The 22,640-nt window shown below is 45.0% G+C and overlaps 1 protein-coding gene across 2 annotated transcripts in view; it reads left to right on the forward strand.

Moving 5' to 3' along the window:
* LOC139559456 (S-adenosylhomocysteine hydrolase-like protein 1) overlaps window positions 1-22,640 on the forward strand; it is a 62,425-nt gene that overhangs the window by 35,583 nt on the left and 4,202 nt on the right. For both annotated transcript variants that reach the window (XM_071375507.1, XM_071375508.1), the window contains exons 5-14: window positions 3,997-4,099; window positions 12,798-12,892; window positions 13,034-13,140; window positions 13,245-13,361; window positions 15,937-16,000; window positions 16,787-16,875; window positions 17,244-17,314; window positions 17,538-17,632; window positions 17,812-17,910; window positions 18,004-18,072. In XM_071375507.1, the coding sequence (XP_071231608.1) occupies window positions 3,997-4,099; window positions 12,798-12,892; window positions 13,034-13,140; window positions 13,245-13,361; window positions 15,937-16,000; window positions 16,787-16,875; window positions 17,244-17,314; window positions 17,538-17,632; window positions 17,812-17,910; window positions 18,004-18,072 (909 nt within the window). The remainder of the gene's footprint in view (window positions 1-3,996; window positions 4,100-12,797; window positions 12,893-13,033; window positions 13,141-13,244; window positions 13,362-15,936; window positions 16,001-16,786; window positions 16,876-17,243; window positions 17,315-17,537; window positions 17,633-17,811; window positions 17,911-18,003; window positions 18,073-22,640) is intronic.

Raw genomic sequence — 22,640 nt, forward strand, 5'->3', positions numbered from 1 at the left:
CAATTTCTGGGGTTAGTAACTCTAATGAACTTATCCTCTGCAACACTGTGTCTTCCTTTCCTGTGGTGGTCCTCATGAGAGCCAGTTTCATCATAGCCCCTGATGGTTTTTGCGACTGCACTTGAAGAAATTCAAAGTTCTTGAAATGTTCCAGATTGACTGACCTTCTGTTGTTTCTCTTTGCTTATTTGAACTGTTCTTGCCGTAATATGGACTTGGTCTTTTACCAAATAGGGCTATCGTCTGTATACCACCCCTTCCTTGTCACAAGACAACTGATTGGCTCAAGAAGGAAAGAAATTCAACAAATTAACTTTTAACAAGGCACACCTGTTAATTGAAACATATTCCAGGTACCTCAAACGTACCTCATGAAGCTGTTTGAGAGAATGCCAAGCGTGTGCAAAGCTGTCATCAAGGCAAAGGGTGGCTACTTTGAAGTATCTCAAATATAAACTAAGCAAAAAAAGAAACATCCCTTTTTCAGGATCCTGTCTTTCAAAGATAATTCGTAAAAATCCAAATAACTTCACAGATTGTAAAGGGTTTAAACACTGTTTCCCATGCTTGTTCAATGAACCATAAACAATTAATGAACATGGAACGGTCGTTAAGACACTAACAGCTTACAGACGGTAGGCAATTAAGGTCACAGTTATGAAAACTTAGGACACTAAAGAGGGCTTTCTGCTGACTCTGAAAAACACAACAACAAAAAAGATGCCCAGGGTCCCTGCTCATCTGCGTGAATGTGCCTTAGGCATGCTGCAAGGACGCATGAGGACTGCAGGCTATGGCCAGGGCAATAAATTGCAATGTCCGTACTGTGAGATGCCTAAGACAGCGCTACAGGGAGACAGGACGGACAGCTGATCGTCCTCGCAGTGGCAGACCACATGTAACAACACCTGCACAGGATCGGTACATCCGAACATCACACCTACGGGACAGGTACAGGATGGCAACAACAACTGCCTGAGTTACACCAGCAATGCACAATCCCTACATCAGTGCTCAAACTGTCCGCAATAGGCTGAGAGAGGCTGGACTGAGGGCTTGTAGGCCTGTTGTAAGGCAGGCATCACCGGTAACAACGTCGCTTATGGGCACAAACCCACCGTCGCTGGACCAGACAGGACTGGCAAAAAGTGCTCTTCACTGACGAGTCGTGGTTTTGTCTCACCGGGGGTGATGGTCGGATTCACGTTTATTGTCGATGGAATGAGCATTACACCGAGGCCTATACTCAGGAGCGGGATCGATTGGGAGGTGGAGGGTCCGTCATGGTTTTAGGGGGTGTGTCACAGCATCAGACTGAGCTTGTTGTCATTGCAGGCAATCTCAACGCTGTGCGTTACAGGGAAGACATCCTCCTCCCTCATGTGGTACCCTTCCTGCAGGCTCATCCTGACATGACCCTCCAGCATGACAATTCCACCAGCCATTCTGCTTGTTTTGTGCGTGATTTCCTGCAAGACAGGAATGTCAGTGTTCTGCCATAGCCAGCGAAGACCCCGGATCTCAATCCCATTGAGCACGTCTGGGACCTGTTGGATCGGAGAGTGAGGGCTAGGGCCATTCCCCCCAGAAATGTCCGGGAACTTGCAGGTGCCTTGGTGGAAGAGTGGGGGAACAACTCACAGGAAGAACTGGCAAATCTGGTACAGTCGGTGAGGAGATGCACTGCAGTACTTAATGTAGCTGGTGGCCACACCAGATACTGACTGTTACTTTTGATTTTGATCCCCACACCCCTTTGTTCAGGGACACATTATTCAATTTCTGTTAGTCACATGTCTGGAACTTGTTCAGTGTCTCAGTTGTTGAATCTTATGTTCATACAAATATTTATATTTGTTTATTTTCAGCAAACTTAACGCAGTTGACAGTGAGAGGACGTTTCTTTTTTTGCCGAGTTTATTTCGATTTGTTTAACACTTTTTTTGGTTACTACATCATATCAAATTTGTCACGTGCACCGAATAAAAAAATAAATATATATTTCCCCTTTAGTTAACCAGATTGGCCAGTTGAGAACAAGTTCTCATTTACAACTGCGACCTGGCAAAGATAAAGCAAAGCAGTGCGTCAAAAACAACAACACAGTTACACATGGAATAAACAAAAGTAGAGTCAATAACACAATAAAAAATCTGTATACGGTGTGTGCAAATGAAGGAGGTAAGGCAATAAATAGGCCACAGTGGCGAAGTAATGACAATTTAGCATTAGCACTGGAGTGATAGATGTGCAGATGAGGATGTGCAAGTAGAAATACTGGTGTGCAAAAGAGCAGAAAAAAACTAAAATAAATATGGGGATGAGGTAGTTGGTTGGATGGGCTATTTACAGATGGGCTGTGTACAGCTGCAGCGATCGGTAAGCTGCTCTGACAGACGATGCTTGAAGTTAGTGAGGGAGATATGTCTCCAACTTCAGTGATTTTTGCAATTCCTTCCAGTCATTGGCAGCAGAGAACTGGAAGGAAAGGCGGCCAAAGGAGGTGTTGGCTTTGGGGATGACCAGTGAAATATACCTGCTGGAGCCAATGCTACGGGTGGGTGTTGCTATGGTGACCAGTGAGCTGAGATAAGACGGGGCTTTACCGATCAAAGACTTGTAGATGACCTGGAGTCAATGGGTTTGGCGACGAATATGTAGCAAGGACCAGCCAACGAGAGCATACAGGTCGCAGTGGTGGGGTAGTATATGGGGCTTTGGTGACAAAACGGATGGCACTGTGATAGACTGCATCCAATTTGCTGAGTAGAGTGTTGGAGGCTATTTTGTAAATGACATCGCCGAAGTCAAGGATCGGCGGGATAGTCAGTTTTTTACGAGGGCATGTTTGGCAGCATAAGGGAAGGAGGCTTTGTTGCGAAATAGGAAGCCGATTCTAGATTTAATTTTGGATTGGAGATGCTTAATGTGAGTCTGGAAGGAGAGTTTACAGTCTAGCCAGACACCTAGGTATTTATAGTTGTCCACATATTCTAAGTCAGAACCGTCCAGAGTAGTGATGCTAGGCGGGCGGGCGGGTGCGGGCAGTGATCGGTTGAAGAGCATGCATTTAGTTTTACTAGCAATTAAGAGCAGTTGGAGGCCATGGAAGGAGTGTTGTATGGCATTGAAGCTCGTTTGGAGGTTTGTTAACACAGTGTCCAAAGAAGGGCCAGATGTATACAGAATGGTGTCGTCTGCGTAGAGGTGGATCAAAGAATTACCCGCAGCAAGAGCGACATCATTGATATATAAACAGAGAAAATAGTTGTCCCGAGAATTGAACCCTGTGGCACCCCCATAGAGACTGCCAGAGGTCCGGACAACAGGCCCTCCGATTTGACACACTGAACTCTATCAGAGAAGTAGTTGGTGAACCAGAGAATTAGAGAAATCAAGGCTGTTGAGTATGCCGATAAGAATACTGTGATTGACAGAGTCGAAAGCCTTGGCCAGGTCGATGAAGACGGCTGCACAGTACTGTTTTTTTATTGATGTTGGTTATGATATCGTTTAGGACCTTAGGACCTTGAGCGTTGCTGAGGTGCACCCGTGACCAGCTTGGTAAGGTCTACAACAGGTGTAGACCTTACCTTGAAATATTTCTTTACAAGCCCTTAATGAACAATGCAGTTCAAGCAATAAACGAAAGGAAAAAAAATCAAATCAATCAAAAAAGAACACAATACATTTACATAACAATAACAAGGCTATATACAGGGGGTACAGGTACATGATTCCATATGTGTTATTTCATAGTTTTGATGTCTTCGCTATTATTCTACAATCTAGAAAATAGTACAAATAAATACCCTTGAATGAGTAGGTGTCCAAACTTTTGACTGGTACTGTATATACAGTAAGCTGAATATATTGAATGGTCTGCTCTCTTTTGTGTTCTGTATAGCCCATCAGCTATTTATGATACAGAATATTACCTGTACATCTCTGTATTGTTCTTGTTCCTCTCATTCAACCTCCTCGCTCTGCACTCAGGTGTTGATTGAGACTCTGGTGGCACTGGGGGCCCAGTGTCGCTGGACAGCCTGTAACATCTACTCCACACAGAACGAGGTGGCAGCTGCCCTCTCAGAGATCGGTAAGTAGAAGCTTTCAACATGACTACTTTACAGCTTTGTTACAGTAATGGCTTCTATGTGGAACAGAATGAGAGACTGACTGTACTTCATAAGAGGTTTTTGAAAGTTGTGGTTCATCACATTCATATTAATTGGTACTATTTCTGCATACTATACATTAACTCGTATTAATATGTAATTAATTACATGAGTGTTAAATGGGTGTTTCTTGTAAGCGTGCTAAATCTTGGGGGTGATTTGTTTCCCTGTGCCGTTGGAAACTAAAGAAACCTTTTGGAGATGTTCTCAATAAAGTCCTGGAAAACACAGAACATCAGACTTGCCCTCTAGTCAATGAACTACAGCACCAAGACACGCATATCTCTTAGGTTGCTGGGTGTTTGTTAAGTATATGTGTTTCCGTAGCGGGGTCTTTTTGCTTTTCACAGCCTGTTAGCCTGAGCAGTTCACAACAGATTCAGACTGCATTACAGTAAATATCACCAGTCACACAGCTCAAGTTGGGAGAAGAACTGGGGCAGAGGCTGTGGGCTGATTAACTTGTCCTACAAACACAGTATCCTCTGACCATTTACAACCCACTCTCAGCAGTGTTGACATTTTCTACGGTGAGTTATGCCAGCAATCTTCATACCGTACATACTGCAAGCCTGCCAGAAACCTACTGACTTGACCAGATGAAGGAAGTAGATAGATAGTTGTACGTAGGTATATACAGTGCATTTGTAAAGTATTCAGACCCCTTGACTTTTTCCACATTTTGTTGCGTTACAGACTTATTCTAAAATGGATGAAATTGTTTTTTCCCCTCATCGATCTACACACAATACCACATAATAACAAAGTGAAATAAAAAACTGAAGTATTACATTTACATAAGTTGTATCACAACCAGGCTGTATCACAACAAGCCGTAATTGGGAGTCCAACAGGGCGGCGCACAGTTGTCTGGGTTTGGCCGTTGTAGGCCGTCATTGTAAATAAGAATTTGTTCTTAACTGACTTGCCTAGTTAAATAAAAAATAAATAAATAAAGGTATTCAGACCCTTTACTCAGTACTTTGTTGAAGCACCTTTGGGAGTGATTACATTCTCGAGTCTTCTTGGGTATGACGCTACAAGCTTAGCACCTGTATTTGGGGAGTTTCTCCCATTTCTTCTCTGCAGATCTTATCATGCTCTGTCAGGTTGGATGGGGAGCATCACTACACAGCTATTTTCAAATCAAATCAAATCAAATGAAATTTTATTAGTCACATACACATGGTTAGCAGATGTTAATGCGAGTGTAGCGAAATGCTTGTGCTTCTAGTTCCGACAATGCAGTAATAACCAACAAGTAATCTAACCTAACAATTCCACAACTACTACCTTATACACACACACAAGTGTAAAGGGATAAAGAATATGTACATAAAGATATATGAATGAGTGGTGGTACAGAACGGCATGGCAAGATGCAGTAGATGGTATAGAGTACGGTATATACATATGAGATGAGTACTGTAGGGTATGTAAACATAAAGTGGCATAGTTTAAAGTGGCTAGTGGTACATGTATTACATAAAGATGGCAAGATGCAGTAGATGATATAGAGTACAGTATATACATATGAGATGGGTAATGTAGGGTATGTAAACATTATATTAAGTGGCATTGTTTAAAGTGGCTAGTGGTACATTTTTACATAATTTCCATCAATTCCCATTTTTAAAGTGGCTGGAGTTGAGTCAGTATGTTGGCAGCGGCCGCTAAATGTTAGTGGTGGCTGTTTAACAGTCTGATGGCCTTGAGATAGAAGCTGTTTTTCAGTCTCTCGGTCCCTGCTTTGATGCACCTGTACTGACCTCGCCTTCTGGATGATAGCGGGGTGAACAGGCAGTGGCTTGGGTGGTTGTTGTCCTTGATGATCTTTATGGCCTTCCTGTGACATCGGGTGGTGTAGGTGTCCTGGAGGGCAGGTAGTTTGCCCCCGGTGGTGCGTTCTGCAGACCTCACTACCCTCTGGAGAGCCTTACGGTTGTGGGCGGAGCAGTTGCCGTACCAGGCGGTGATACAGCCCGACAGGATGCTCTCGATTGTGCATCTGTAGAAGTTTGTGAGTGCTTTTGGTGACAAGCCGAATTTCTTCAGCCTCCTGAGGTTGAAGAGGCGCTGCTGCGCCTTCTTCACAACGCTGTCTGTGTGGGTGGACCAATTCAGTTTGTCCGTGATGTGTACACCGAGGAACTTAAAACTTTCCACCTTCTCCACTACTGACCCGTCGATGTGGATAGGGGGGTGCTCCCTCTGCTGTTTCCTGAAGTCCACAATCATCTCCTTTGTTTTGTTGACGTTGAGTGTGAGGTTATTTTCCTGACACCACACTCCGAGGGCCCTCACCTCCTCCCTGTAGGCCGTCTCGTCGTTGTTGGTAATCAAGCCTACCACTGTAGTGTCATCCGCAAACTTGATGATTGAGTTGGAGGCGTGCATGGCCACGCAGTCGTGGGTGAACAGGGAGTACAGGAGAGGGCTCAGAACGCACCCTTGTGGGGCCCCAGTGTTGAGGATCAGCGGGGTGGAGATGTTGTTACCTACCCTCACCACCTGGGGGCGGCCCGTCAGGAAGTCCAGGACCCAGTTGCACAGGGCGGGGTCGAGACCCAGGGTCTCGAGCTTGATGACGAGTTTGGAGGGTACTATGGTGTTAAATGCTGAGCTGTAATCGATGAACAGCATTCTCACATGGGTATTCCTCTTGTCCAGATGGGTTAGGGCAGTGTGCAGTGTGGTTGCGATTGCGTCGTCTGTGGACCTATTGGGTCGGTAAGCAAATTGGAGTGGGTCTAGGGTGTCCGGTAGGGTGGAGGTGATATGGTCCTTGACTAGTCTCTCAAAGCACTTCATGATGACGGAAGTGAGTGCTACGGGGCGGTAGTCGTTTAGCTCAGTTACCTTAGCTTTCTTGGGAACAGGAACAATGGTGGCCCTCTTGAAGCATGTGGGAACAGCAGACTGGGATAAGGATTGATTGAATATGTCCGTAAACACACCAGCCAGCTGGTCTGCGCATGCTCTGAGGACGCGGCTGGGAATGCCGTCTGGGCCTGCAGCCTTGCGAGGGTTAACACGTTTAAATGTTTTACTCACCTCGGCTGCAGTGAAGGAGAGCCCGCAGGTTTTGGTAGGGGGCCGTGTCAGTGGCACTGTATTGTCCTCAAAGCGGGCAAAAAAGTTGTTTAGCCTGTCTGGGAGCAAGACATCCTGGTCCGCGACGGGGCTGGTTTTCTTTTTGTAATCCGTGATTGACTGTAGACCCTGCCACATACCTCTTGTGTCTGAGCTGTTGAATTGCGACTCGATTTTGTCTCTGTACTGGGACTTAGCCTGTTTGATTGCCTTGCGGAGAGAATAGCTACACTGTTTGTATTCGGTCATGCTTCCGGTCACCTTGCCCTGGTTAAAAGCAGTGGTTCGCGCTTTCAGTTTCACGCGAATGCTGCCGTCAATCCACGGTTTCTGGTTTGGGAATGTTTTAATCGTTGCTGTGGGTACGACATCGTCAATGCACTTCCTAATGAACTCGCTCACCGAATCAGCATATTCGTCAATATTGTTGTTGGACGCAATGCGGAACATATTCCAATCCGCGTGATCGAAGCAGTCTTGAAGCGTGGATTCAGATTGGTCGGACCAGCGTTGAACAGACCTGAGCGCGGGAGCTTGTTGTTTTAGTTTCTGTTTGTAGGCTGGAATCAACAAAATGGGGTCGTGGTCAGCTTTTCCGAAAGGGGGGCGGGGGAGGGCCTTATATGCGTCGCGGAAGTTAGTATAACAATGATCTAGGGTTTTTCCAGCCCTGGTAGCACAATCGATATGCTGATAGAATTTAGGGAGTTTTGTTTTTAGATTAGCCTTGTTAAAATCCCCAGCTACGATGAATGCAGCCTCAGGGTGTGTGGTTTCCAGTTTACAAAGAGTCAGATAAAGTTCGTTCAGGGCCATCGATGTGTCTGCTTGGGGGGGAATATATACGGCTGTGATTATGATTGAAGAGAATTCCCTTGGTAGATAATGCGGTCGACATTTGATTGTGAGGAGTTCTAGATCAGGTGAACAGAATGACTTGAGTTCCTGTGTGTTGTTATGATGATCACACCACGTCTCGTTAATCATAAGGCATACCCCCCCGCCCCTCTTCTTACCAGAAAGATGTTTGTTTCTGTCGGCGCGATGCATGAAGAAACCAGCTGGCTGCACCGACTCCGTTAGCGTCTCTTGAGTTAGCCATGTTTCCGTGAAGCAGAGCACGTTGCAATCCCTGATGTCTCTCTGGAATGCTACCCGTGCTCGGATTTCATCAACCTTATTGTCAAGAGACTGGACATTGGCGAGTAGTATGCTAGGGAGTGGAGCGCGATGTGCCCGTCTCCGAAGCCTGACCACGAGACCGCCTCGTTTGCCCCTTTTACGGCGTCGCACAGGGTCGCCGGCTGGGATCAGATCCATTGTATTGGGTGGAAGGCAAAACACTGGATCCGTTTCGGGAAAGTCATATTCCTGGTAGGAACGATGATGAGTTACATTTACATTTTACATTTAAGTCATTTAGCAGACGCTCTTATCCAGAGCGACTTACAAATTGGAAAGTTCATACATATTCATCCTGGTCCCCCCGTGGGGAATGAACCCACAACCCTGGCGTTGCAAGCGCCATGCTCTACCAACTGAGCCACACGGGACCATTTACGTTAATCGTATATTCAGTAGTTCCTCCCGACTGTATGTAATGAAACCTAAGATTACCTGGGGTACCGATGTAAGAAATAACACATAAAAAAACAAAATACTGCATATTTTCCAAGGAACGCGAAGCGAGGCGGCCATCTCTTTTCGGCGCCGGAAGGTCTCTCCAGAGGTCTCTCCAGAGATGTTCGATTGGGTTCAAGTCTGGGTGCTGCCGGGGCCACTCAAGGACATTCAGAGACTTGTCCCGAAGCCACTCCTGCGTTGTCTTTGCTGTGTCGTTGTCCTGTTTGAAGGTGAACCTTCGCCCCAGTCTGAGGACCTGAGCGCTCTGGAGCAGGTTTTCACCAATGACTTCTCTACTTTGATCTATTCATCTTTCCCTCGATCCTGACTAGTCTCCCAGTCCCTGCCGCTGAAAAACATCCCCACAGCATGATGCTGCCACCACCATGCTTCACTGTAGGGATGGTGCCAGGTTTCCTCCAGATGTGACACTTGGCATTCAGGCCAAAGGGTTCAATCTTGGTTTCATCAGACCAGAACATCTTGTTTCTCATGGTCTGAGAGTCCTTTAGGTGCCTTTTGGCAAACTCCAAGTGGGCTGTCATGTGCATTTTACTGAGGAGTGGCTTCCGTCTGGCCACTCTACCATAAAGGCCTGATTGGTGGAATGCTGCAGAGATGGTTGTCCTTCTGGAAGGTTCTCCCATCAATCCTGTCTCGAAGCTCTACGGACAATTCCTTTGACCTCATGTCTTGGTTTTTGCTCTGACATGCACTGTCAACTGTAGGACCTTTATATAGACAGGTGTGTGCCTTTCCAAATCATGTCCAATCAATTGAATTTACCACAGGTGGACTCCAAACAAGTTGTAGAAACATCAAGGACGATCAATGGAAACAGGATGCAGCTAAGCTCAATTTTGAGTCTCATAGCAAAGGGTCTGAATAGTTATGTAAATAAGGTATTTCTGTTTGAAAATATTCTAAACCTGTGTTCGCTTTGTCATTATGGGGTACTGTGTGTAGATATACGTTTTCAATAAGGCTGTAATGTAACAAAGTGGAAAAAGTCAAGGGGTCTGAATACTTTTCAAATGCACTGTACTTACAGACACAGAGAAAGATGCAGGGATTCGAGGACTAGATAGGAGGTTAACTAAGAAAAAACTGTCAGTAGAATAGAGGTCCTAAGCCCAGGTACTGTATAGCGTGTTTCTAGCTGTATGGTCATATGGGACGAGTAGCATGGCAGAAGAATCATAGAGCTTTCAAAATCTCCCCACCTCCAATTCAATAGCAGGGCTTAGGATAGTTTTTTTTTTGTGTACCACTTTTTTTTTTGTATTTTTTTTTTTTACGTAAGCCCTCCCTTTCCCACATCATTGTGTAAAGCGACATCTGTCACAGTATCTATTTCTAATAAACAGTTGGTCTTTATGGAGCTGTTCTCTGGCAGCTTCTGTTTCGGCCTGCCTGCTCTGCTCTCTCTGGGGTGGAAATGACCAGAAGGCCTTCTGTCCTGCTGCAGTTATCACCTGATGTCTGATCCTCTCCTAAAAATCACAGGATAACAGCTTTAGAGACAAAAGACCTAGCTTATTATCCCCTCTTGGTTTAAAGAACAGACATATCCTTGTATATCTACATAAAAGACAGGAATGCCTATGGGGGTGTTGTATATATTCAGAGCCATATTCCCGTAAAGCTTAGAGAGGATCTCATGTCAAATGTTGTTGAACTGTTTTAGTTGCAAAGTCACTTGCCTCATCTAAAACCTCTTCTTTTGGGGTGCTGCTGTTGGCCACCAAGTAGGGATTACCATGGGTAACCGGGATCAATTCACATTTCCAGACAAATGTAATGACGACCTGGAAATTACTGACATTTTCCCCAATGTCGGCACTAATGCAATGCCACAAAATATACAACATGCGCAGCAAAAGATTAGCAAAAAATAAAATGGCACATTATCCAAACAGGTTTTCACATGGAAGCCTTTAGTCCAGCGTATTTACTTCACACAAAGTCACCATAGATTCAAAGCAGACGCATAATTGACACTGCTGACCCAAATGTACTTGATAAACCCTACAGCAAACCCTTACGGTATAGACTATAAAATAACGTGTGCCTCTTTGAGCTGTCATCGTGACTCTTCAGACAGTCACATATTTGATAGGCTTATGCACAATTCACTACATAGACATCTCTGTCAGACATTAAGTCTGTTAACAATTCAGAGAGGCTTGAGGGAAAATGCTATGTTCTCCTGTCCTAGAGTTAGACTATCTAGTCCCAATTCTACTGAAACCCCAAATCCTGACTCCTGTCTCACATTAAAATCCCTAACTTTATTCTGTATTTCATAGGTTGCATTATCAAAGCATGTCTCTCGCCTATGCAGGTCAAAATACCTCTAACATTTCCCTCGATTCTCTGCACTGTCGTACTTGCTGCCCATATTAGAGCTTCCGTAGGGAATGTGTGATCAACAAACGGTATGAAAGTTACCGATATTTTTAAAACAGTTGGTCCCCGTTAGATTAAATATCAAGGTATCTTAATTATTTACACTCTTCATCTCCCCATTATTCATGTCTGTTATAAAAAGATGTCAACATTTTAGTCATTTAGCAGACGCTCTTATCCAGAGAGACTGACAGTTAGTGCATTCATCTTAAGATGGCACGGCGTGACAACCACATTTTACTGTCATAGTAAGTACATTTTTCCTCAATAAAGTAGCTATCAGCACTTCCATCTCCATTTACTCAAGCAAACAACAAAATGACCTTTAAAAAAACGTATTAAACAACATCTTATTGAACAGCGGGGACTATAAGGGGAGACAAACACAAATTTTGTTGTTGTATTGTTTGTATATCTTTATATTTTAAATTTGTGACTGTCCGGATCTATCAGTGTTTTGTTAATTGTTTTTTTTTTTGTGGACCCCAGGAAAAGTAGCTACTGTTTCTGCTGAAGCTAATCCACATAAATAAATAAATAAACATATGGAGGGCTTTACTCAGGTCCTCTGTTTCTGCCATGCTTATAACATCATAATGCAGGCTTTATAACACAATGTTAAATATTCAAAGGTTAGGTCAGTTCACAGCAATTGGTCATGACACAAATAGCAGTATAGTGACACACATACCAGTATAGGTGAATAGGCCTACAGTGAAGCTATCCCTGATAAACTAGTGTAGCTTAAATCCTCCATGACTGTTCAATACTGATGTCAATACTGGTAGTTCTGGCTGCTATTGACACACGTTTCCTGAGTGATTTATGAGGGTGTGAAGGGGGCTTTAATGGTAGAGAGCTGAAGTGTTTAGTAGGGCCGGGACAATACCAGTATTGCAATATTCTTTCCATGGCAAAAATGAAAACACGAAGCAGACATAACTCTTTGATCGTTAAAAACCTGCTGTATGTAAAATATTGTGTGCTATAGCTTGGAAAATAAATACATGTGACTCTGGATGACAACATAATGTTTGTTTCCAACATTAGGGCTGTTTTCCTAAAGAAGTTGAATCCACTTTGTGTTTTGTTTCCTTGCCACGATACCAACGAGTATCGTCCCGGCCCTGGTGTTTAGTGAGCAGGGTTATGTAAGTCTACCTGGTGGAGCCTACAGAGGCAGGGGCTGTTCTAGGCTCTGTGGTGTTGTGGTTGGACCGTTGTGCAGGTCCAGATGTCTAGAGTTAAGCTGCAGGTCGTTATATTAATGACTTTACAACAGATTATACGGACATCAAGCACCGTGTGTTCAAACGTCATTGGTTCTGCTCTCTCTAGAATGAAGGGTCTTAACTTGTTAATGGCTCAGGACCCTGTGCTGCTGTTTAAAAAGGGCCTTAGCTTTTATATTTGTTGCGACATACGTCTGATCTGGAGAAATATTGTAATTTCTCAACCCATTTTATTCTCCCAACTACCTTGTCATTTCTGCAGGTGTGGCTGTTTTCGCCTGGAAGGGGGAATCGGAGGATGACTTCTGGTGGTGTATCAACAAGTGCATCAACATGGAGGGGTGGCAGCCTAACATGGTACCCATAGAACTCTTGTCTATTACCCTCCTTTAACAGCAAGACAAACATCTTTGTTGACCATTTTGTGTTACTGATATGTGTTCGCGTGTTGTCACTGTTTGTTGAGAATGTTATCTCTTCTTGCTGTGTCTGTGGTAGATCCTTGATGACGGAGGGGACTTGACTCACTGGGTGTATAAGAAATACCCCAACAGCTTCAAGAAGATCAGGGGCATTGTGGAGGAGAGTGTGACTGGGGTCCACAGGTGATTTTATTTCTGATTATAATACATTCTCAATCATACATGTTCATAAGACCAACAGGTAACTCTGAGCTTAGTTACTTAGTTACTTTCTCTTTGCCTTAAAGGTTGTACCAGCTGTCCAAAGCAGGCAAGCTGTGTGTGCCAGCCATGAATGTAAATGACTCTGTGACAAAGCAGAAGTTTGACAACCTCTACTGCTGCAGAGAGTCTATCTTGGATGGGTAGGTGTTAACTGTACCTTTCAAGCATACAAGTGAATGTTCCCTCGCTACGACACCTCAGTGCTCTTTGTACATACAGTTGAAGTTGGAAGTTTACATACACCTTAACCAAATACATTTAAACTACATTTTTCACGATTCCTGACATTTAATCCTAGTAAAAATTCCCTGTCTTAGGTCAGTTGGGATCACCACTTTATTTTAAGAATGTGAAATAATAATAGTAGAGAGAGTAATTTATTTCAACTTTTATTTATTTCATCACATTCCCAGTGGGTCAGACGTTTACATACACTCAATTAGTATTTGGTAGCATTGCCTTTAAATTGTTTAACTTGGGTCAAACGTTTCGGGTAGCCTTCCACAAGCTTCCCACAATAAGTTGGGTGAATTTTGGCCCATTCCTGACAGAGCTGGTGTAACTGAGTCAGGTTTGTAGGCCTCCTTGCTCGCACACGCTTTTTTAGTTCTGCCCACACATTTTCTATAGGATTGAGGTCAGGACTTAGTGATGGCCACTCCAATACCTTGACTTTGTTGTCCTTAAGCCATTTTGCCACAACTTTGGAAGTATGCTTAGGGTCATTGTCCATTTGGAAGAACCATTTGCGACCAAGCTTTAACTTCCTGACTGATGTCTTGAGATGTTGCTTCAATATATCTACATAATTTTCCTGCCTAATGATGCTATCTATTTTTGTGAAGTGCACCAGTCCCTCCTTCAGCAAAGCATCCTCACAACATGCTGCCAACCCCGTGCTTCACAGATGGGATGGTGTTCTTCGGCTTGCAAGCCTCCCCCTTTTTCCTCCAAACATAACGATGGTCATTATGGCCAAACAGTTATATTTTAGTTTTATCAGACCAGAGGACATTTCTCCAAAAAGTACGATCTATGTCCCCATGTGCAGTTGCAAACCGTAGTCTGGCTTTTTTATGGTGGTTTTGGAGCAGTGGCTTCTTTCTTGCTGAGCAGCCTTTCAGGTTATGTCAATATAAGACTCGTTTTACTGTAGATATAAATACTTTTGTACCTGTTTCCTCCAGCATCTTCACAAGGTCCTTTGCTGTTGTTCTGGGATTGATTTGCACTATTCGCACCAAAGTACGTTCATCTCTAGGAGACAGCACGCATCTCCTTCCTGAGTGGCATGACGGCTGCGTGGTCCCATGGTGTTTATACTATACTTGTGCAGATGAACGTGGTACCTTCAGGCGTTTGGAAATTGCTCCCAAGGATGAACCATACTTGTGGAGGTCTACAATTTATTTTCTGAGGTCTTGGCTGATTTCTTTGGATTTTCCCATGATGTCAAGCAAAGAGGCACTGAGTTTGAAGGTAGGCCTTGAAATACATCCACAAGTACACCTCCAATTGACTCAAATGATGTCAATTAGCCTATCAGAAGATTCTAAAGCCATTTTCTGGAATTTTAAAAGCTGTTTAAAGGCACAGTCAACTTACTGTATGTAAACTTCTGACCCACTGGAATTGTGATACAGTGAATTATAAGTGAAATAATCTGTCTGTAAACAATTGTTGGAAAAATGACTTGTGTCATGCACAAAGTAGATGTCCTAACCGACTTGCCAAAACTATAGTTTGTTAACAAGACATTTGTGGAGTGGTTGAAAAACGAGTTTTAATGACCCCAACCTAAGTGTATGTAAACTTCCGACTTCAACTGTATATATAATATTTAACTATGTATCTGATTTTTTTTGTGGATCAAATACTGTAAATATATATCTCAAATATAGTACCTGTCAAAAGTTTGAACGCTCTCATTCAAGGCTTTTTATTTTACTATTTTCTACATTGTAGAATAATAGTGAAGACATCCAAAATCTGAAATAACACATATGGAATCATGTAGTAACCAAGAAAGTGTTAAACAAATCAAAATAAGTTTTCTATTTTAGATTCTTCAAAGTAGCCACCCTTTGCCTTGATGACAGCTTTGCACTCTTGGCATTCTCTCAACCAGCTTCACCTGGAATGCTTTTCTAACCGTCTTGAAGGAGTTCCCACATATTCTGAGCACTTGTTGGCTGCTTTTCCTTCACTCTGCGGTCCAACTCATCCCAAACCATATCAAGGCAAAGGGTGGCTACTTTTAAGAATCTCAAATCTCAAATATATTTTGATTTAATTAACACTTTTTTTTGGTTACTACATGATTCCATAAGTGTTATTTAATAGCTTTGATTTCTTCACTATTATTTTGCAATGTAGAAAATAGTATAAATTAAGAATAACCCTGGATTGAGTAGGTGTGTCAACTTTTGACTGGTACTGTATATGTGTGTGTGTGTGTGTGTGTGTGTGAGTTATATATACACATGTATATACAAATACACACACACACACACACACACACACACACACACACACACAATAGGCCAATACATCAGACTAACAACATGGCCTGTGTGATCCAGTGGCCTGGGAAATTGCTTTTATAGACTGCTACTGCCCACTTCACTCTTCCTGGAGTTTCAACATAACATAGGAAGGCCAACTTCCTGTATCTTAATGTTTCCCCTGTCTCTATCTCCATGTTTCTGTCTGCAGCCTGAAGAGGACTACAGACGTGATGTTTGGAGGAAAGCAGGTGGTTGTCTGTGGTTATGGAGAGGTAAGGGGGTGTCGCGGAAATTCTACACAGGGACATTCGGAAGTCAATCTGAAATGCATTATTCTTTATCAGTGCGCTGGAGAGGTTCCAACTAACTCAATGCAAAGTACACATGTCGTTCAGTTGCTCCCCCCCGGGGCAGTTCCGTTAGTTCTCTTATATACAGACAAGTTATATTAGCATGATTTAGCTTATTCATAATTAATTAATCATTAACGTTTGCTTCATTCATGTTATCGACCAATACTGGGTCATGCATGTGACATACCAATACCTCATAATGCTTCTTCTCTCTAAGCTGAGACCTTGAAACTGAGATATCCCTTTCTCTAAACAAGGTTTTGGGCGTACTGCCAAATTGCAGATACTGTTAGTGAGGATTCGTTCAGTCACTTGAATGAACACAGAAATTGGTTATTAGAAAAGCACACATTTTTTATTTCCATCACAGGGTTTTCATATTGTATATGTAGTCATGTTTGAATAGACTGCGTTTGTGCTGGCTACGCTAAACCTGCTATAAAAAATATGTGCACTCTGTATAATGATAATCACCTATACAGTACATACTTGTACATTTATATACTGAAGAGTTCAATGACAGGTCATTCTAAGTTATTGTATATTTAGTCTTAAGTCATCAGCCTCTATAGAGTTATAATGTGGACATCAAGGTTTACTGATATGCATGTTCTTTTGAGGGTCCATTGTGGCCTGTTCTGTTGATTGAGGTCAATGTGATGTGATCATATTATGTTATTCTAATGCGATATGCTCTCCCTGCAGGTTGGGAAAGGTTGCACTGCCGCACTGAAAGCCATGGGATCCATTGTCTACGTCACAGAGATTGATCCCATTTGCTCCCTGCAGGCCTGGTGAGTAACAGGAAACTGGAAGTAGGAAGCAGAAAGTGCCAAATGTAGGGCACTGCTGACCCACAGAAATGACACCATGAATTAGACCACAAAACCCTCTGGACAGAGGAGTCTCTCTGTCCTGCTCTAAGATAAACCTTTGAAACAGAAATTCTCCATCAAAATATAAACCCGAAAACCTGAACTGGCTTTCATCATTAGGATAACACGATAGAAACTAGATGGCAGCGTATTAAACCTTTTAAATAAAACAAAAGAGTTTTTGAATGGCACTCGTAGACCAGTACTAACCAACTCTACTGTAGGCAGAGCACCTGTCTACAACCATCTGTTCTTACTAACCAGTCTCTCCCCATGTGTTTGAACAGCATGGATGGCTTCAGGGTGGTCAAGCTTAATGAGGTCATCCGTCAGGTGGACATCATCATCACATGCACTGGTAAACAACATCAAACTACCTTATGTAATCAACTTTCTGTACAGGGGACTGCTTTTATATGGAAATACATTAATCTATGGGCTTCCAGTACATGCCTGTCACAATCAATAAATGCATTGACATGCATACATGGCCCTTTGCATCATCTAATCGAGAGAGTTTGTGCTGCTAAGCTCTATGTAGATGGAGGTTTTAGACTGGTGTTTTTCCTGTGGTCTCCTAGGGAATAAGAACGTGGTGACCAGGGACCAGCTGGACCGTATGAAGAACGGCTCCATCGTGTGCAACATGGGACACTCCAACACTGAGATTGACGTGGTGAGGAACTTTAACACAACACAATTCGTTACTACAGTAGAACGTAAAAATCAACGGAGCCTTTCCAGGGAATATGAAGTTCATGATTGTTTAAAATGTACTGCATATTAAGACTTTTAGTAGTGTGCTTGAGAGTGCATAGTGTGTTGGTCTGCTGATCTGTGTGGCCTGCTCCTCAGGCGAGCCTGCGGACCCCAGAGTTGACCTGGGAGAGAGTGCGCTCTCAGGTGGACCATGTCATCTGGCCTGATGGCAAGAGGGTCATCCTGCTGGCCGAGGTGGGAAGTTACACACACACACATACGCACACACACACACACATATACGCACATATACTCCCACATAGCAAATAAGAAGTTTCTCTCCCTCAGGGTCGTCTTCTGAACCTCAGCTGCTCCACAGTTCCTACCTTCGTCCTGTCAATCACAGCCACGACCCAGGTAATACAGACACTCCCCACAGTAGCTAACAAGCAGCTAGAGTAGTGCTGCAGATAGCAGTCTGTGGGTTTACACTGCCTTCAGAAAGTATTCATACCCCTAGACTTTATCCACATTTTGTTGTTACAGCCTGAATTTAGAAGCTGTTTTTCAGTCTCTCGGTCCCTGCTTTGATGCACCTGTACTGACCTCGCCTTCTGGATGATAGCGGGGTGAACAGGCAGTGGCTTGGGTGGTTGTTGTCCTTGATGATCTTTATGGCCTTCCTGTGACATCGGGTGGTGTAGGTGTCCTGGAGGGCAGGTAGTTTGCTCCCGGTGATGCGTTGTGCAGACCTCACTACCCTCTGGAGAGCCTTACGGTTGTGGGCGGAGCAGTTGCCGTACCAGGCGGTGATACAGCCCGACAGGATGCTCTCGATTGTGCATCTGTAAAAGTTTGTGAGTGTTTTTGGTGACACATTTCTTGAGCCTCCTGAGGTTGAAGAGGCGCTGTTGCGCCTTTTTCACCACGCTGTCTGTGTGGGTGGACCATTTCAGTTTGTCCGTGATGTGTACGCCGAGGAACTTAAAACTTTCCACCTTCTCCACTACTGTCCTGTCGATGTGGATAGGGGGGTGCTCCCTCTGCTGTTTCCTGAAGTCCACGATCATCTCCTTTGTTTTGTTGACGTTGAGTGTGAGGTTATTTTCCTGACACCACACTCCGAGGGCCCTCACTTCCTCCCTGTAGGCCGTCTCGTCATGTTGGTAATCAAGCCTACCACTGTAGTATCGTCTGCAAACTTGATGATTGAGTTGGAGGTGTGCATGGCCACGCCTGTACCATCTAAACCGCTGTGAAATATATTTTCCATAACCTAAAATAATATTTTTTATTTTCAGCTGTTTGACGCTGGTGTACAAACCCGAAAGTAAAATACTTAATTAAGAACGGGAAGCATATAAATAACGCACATAGAAACCCTTTTTAGACTTGCTTTCAATGAGAATGACAGATCTATAACTCACTTTTCTACGTGAATTTGGTCAGGTATCCCAAAAAGTTACATATTGCAGCTGTATATAGCATCCTCAGTGACTACTAGGAAGTTTTTAACCCACTTAATCCCAACATTATTCACCATCATTGTAAAGCCCTAATTATTTTTGTTGCTCTGACAAGGTCATTTCTGAAGATAACTTTAAAAAAAATGTGATTAGTGATTCATTTTAAGGTAAAAAAAAAACAACCCTGTCCCTAATTTTAAGCTAAACCCTGTTACATGCACAGAACTCTCGTTTTAATATGGTGAAACTGTTCCTTTAAAAAACTTTTTCAAAAGGAACATTGAACATGTAATAATAGATCATAGTGTAAAAGCAAGTGAGCTGGTTCTATTCTTTATGGCCATTTTCTGATGTTTATTGTTAGAGCACAACACATCAACCCTGTTACCCCAGGTATCCCCCTTTCCCTTTGCCACAGATAGAGGCTAGAAATGTTTTAGCAATAAAAACAAAAATTGTGAAGCTTACATTCAATTGCCCCTCCCTTTTGCACACAACAAGCTTCCATTCCCCCTGTCACAAGGGGATTCATGGCTGATTTAAGATTAAGTCGTCAACCCTGGTACTTTATTTGACACTTACTGTAGTAATTTTTTCATGTAGCCCTGTACACTCATACCCGTATACAGTTTGAAAATGGCAGATTTGGACACTGATAAGCACCTAAATTGGAATGCAGTGGCTGTACAGTAACATGCTATACATGATGTAAGAGTTCAGGGTCTCTGCTTCAAAACTCTGTATGGGTTTTGACTGACAGCCATTCTGAACTTAAGCACCTTGTGCAACAACAAGTTACCCCCATCCAGGGGCATTATGTGTAACAATTGCTTAACGCTATGGGCTACTGTATGTTCAAGCTTAAACTCTATTGGAACAGGGTGAAATGAAAACCACACAACTGGTCCAAGCAGTCCAGATGAGAAAAGGGTGTTTAACGCCCTCAAGCCAATGTCTCCACGCATTCAGAGCCTTGACGACAGCCAACAGCTCCCGGTCCCCCACGTCATAGTTTCGCTCCGCCGGGCTGAGCTTCTTCGAGAAAAAGGCACAGGGGCGGAGCTTCGGTGGCGTACCCGAGCGCTGAGAGAGCACGGCTCCTATCCCAGCCTCAGACGCGTCCACCTCCACTATGAAAGCCAAAGAGGGATCCGGATGGGCCAGCACGGGAGCCGAGGTAAACAGAGCCCTCAGGTGACCAAAAGCCCTGTCCGCCTCAGCCGACCACTGCAAACGTACCGGGCCCCCCTTCAGCAGTGAGGTAATGGGAGCCGCTACCTGACCAAAACCCCGGATAAACCTCCGGTAGTAATTGGCTAACCCTAGGAACCGCTGCACTTCCTTTACCGTGGTGGGAGTCGGCCAATTACGCACGGCTGAAATGCGGTCACTCTCCATCTCCACCCCCGAGGTGGAAATGCGGTACCCTAGGAAGGAGATGGACTCCTAGAAGAACAGGCATTTCTCAGCCTTGACGTACAGGTCATGCTCCAACAGTCGACCAAGCACCCTGCGCTGCAGGGACACATGCTCGGCTAATTTGGAGTATATCAGAATGTCATCAATATACACCACTATACACTGCCCGTGCAGGTCCCTGAAAATCTCATCTACAAAGGCTTGGAAGACTGATGGAGCATTCATCAACCCGTACGGCATGACGAGGTACTCATAATGCCCTGAGGTGGTACTGAACGCCATCTTCCACTCGTCTCCCTCCCGGATATGCAGCAGGTTGTAAGCGCTCCTGAGATCTAATTTGGTGAAGAAGCACGCCCTGTGCATTGACTCAATCGCTGTGGCGATGAGCGGTAGACCTCGATAGTCAATACACGGGCGCAGACCTCCCTCCTTCACAAAAAATAAACTTGAGGAGGCGGGTGAAGTGAAGGACCGAATGTACACCTGACGCAGGGATTCGGAGACATATGTTTCCATAGCCGCCGTCTCCGCCTGTGACAGGGGATACACGTGACTCCTGGGAAGTGAAGCGTCTACCAGGAGATTTTTCGCACATTCGCCCCGTCGGTGGGGTGGTAATTTTGGAGATGGCAAGAGCCAAATCGGCATATTAAGGGGGAATGCGCACGGTGGAGACCTGGTCTGGACTTTCCACCGTAGTAATACCAACGGAAACACCTAAACACCACCCCGGGCACTCTCGCGACCACCCCGTGAGTGCCCTCCTTTGCCAAGAAACAGTGGGGTCATGACACGCTAACCAGGGTAGGCCTAGCACCACGGGAAACGCAGGACAGTCACTGAGGAAGAGACTGATTCTTTCCTTGTGACCCCCCTGCGTCACCATACCCAGAGGAGCGGTGGCCTCCCTAATCAACCCTGACCCTAATGGTCGACTAAGGCATGAACGGGGAAGGGCACAGCCACGGGAACAATGGGGATCCCTAAACTAAGGGCGAACGATCTGTCTATAAAATTCCCAGCTGCGCCTGAATCGACAAGCGCCTTATGCGGGGAAAACTCAAGAAAATTAACATACAAAAACGTGTGCAACAGAGGGCTCTGGGTGAGAATGGTGCCGGGTCACCTGGGATGACGCCAGAGTGCCCTGCCTGCTGCCTCTTTCCCCAGAGGCACCAACCCGGCATGGACTGGCAGTGTGACCTCTGCGGCCACAGATGGTGCACGAGACGGAACCTCCTCCAGTCTCCCTACGCACCTCCCAGCTCCATGGGCACCGGAGCGGCGGTGCCGGAACCGACAGAACCCGATCTGGACGTCCGCGGGTAGCCAGCAGGTTATCCAGCCGAATGGACAGGTCCACCAGCTGGTCGTAAGGTGAGGGTGGTGTCCCTGCATGCCAACTCCCGACGGACGTCCTCTCGCAAACTGCTGCGGTAGTGGTCGATCAGGGCCCTATCGTTCCATCCCGGCGGCCAGGGTCTGAAAAGCCATGGCGAACTCCTGGGCGCTCCTCGTCCCTTGCCTCAGATGGAAGAGACGTTCGAAATGGTCCAGCGCCGCTTCTCCTTCTCCCCACACGGCGTTGGCCCACTCCAAGGCTTTCCCAGAGAGGCACGAGACGAGGGCGGACACCTTCTCACGGCCTGAAGGAGCCGGGTGGACGGTTGCCAGGTAGAGGTCGAGCTGCAACAGGAAACCCTGGCAGCGTGCAGCCATCCCGTCGTACTCCCGGGCAAGGGCGAGACGAATCCCACTGGGACCGGGTGAAGAGGGGGTTAGTAGTGGAGGCCCCAGTTGTGCTGGTGGAGGTGCTGGAGGAACTCCCTGTCTCTCCCAGCGGTCCATGGTTTGGACAATGCGGTCCATGGCGGCGCCGAGATGGTGGATCATCGCCGCGTGCTCCCGGACGCTCTCCTCCACCCCTATTCCAGGGGCACCTGCTCCTGCTGACTCCATATGTGGTGTGGGATTCTGTAGCGGGGTGCGTAATTGGCGGCAGAGAAGTCAGGCGCAGGAGAGCAGAACTGGGTAATAACCGGAGATTTATTAAGCAAAACCAACGGCAACCAGAACAACAAGATAAATGGGCACAAA

Source organism: Salvelinus alpinus, chromosome 2 (assembly GCF_045679555.1).
Source record: "Salvelinus alpinus chromosome 2, SLU_Salpinus.1, whole genome shotgun sequence".
Classification (NCBI taxonomy): Eukaryota; Metazoa; Chordata; class Actinopteri; order Salmoniformes; family Salmonidae; genus Salvelinus; species Salvelinus alpinus.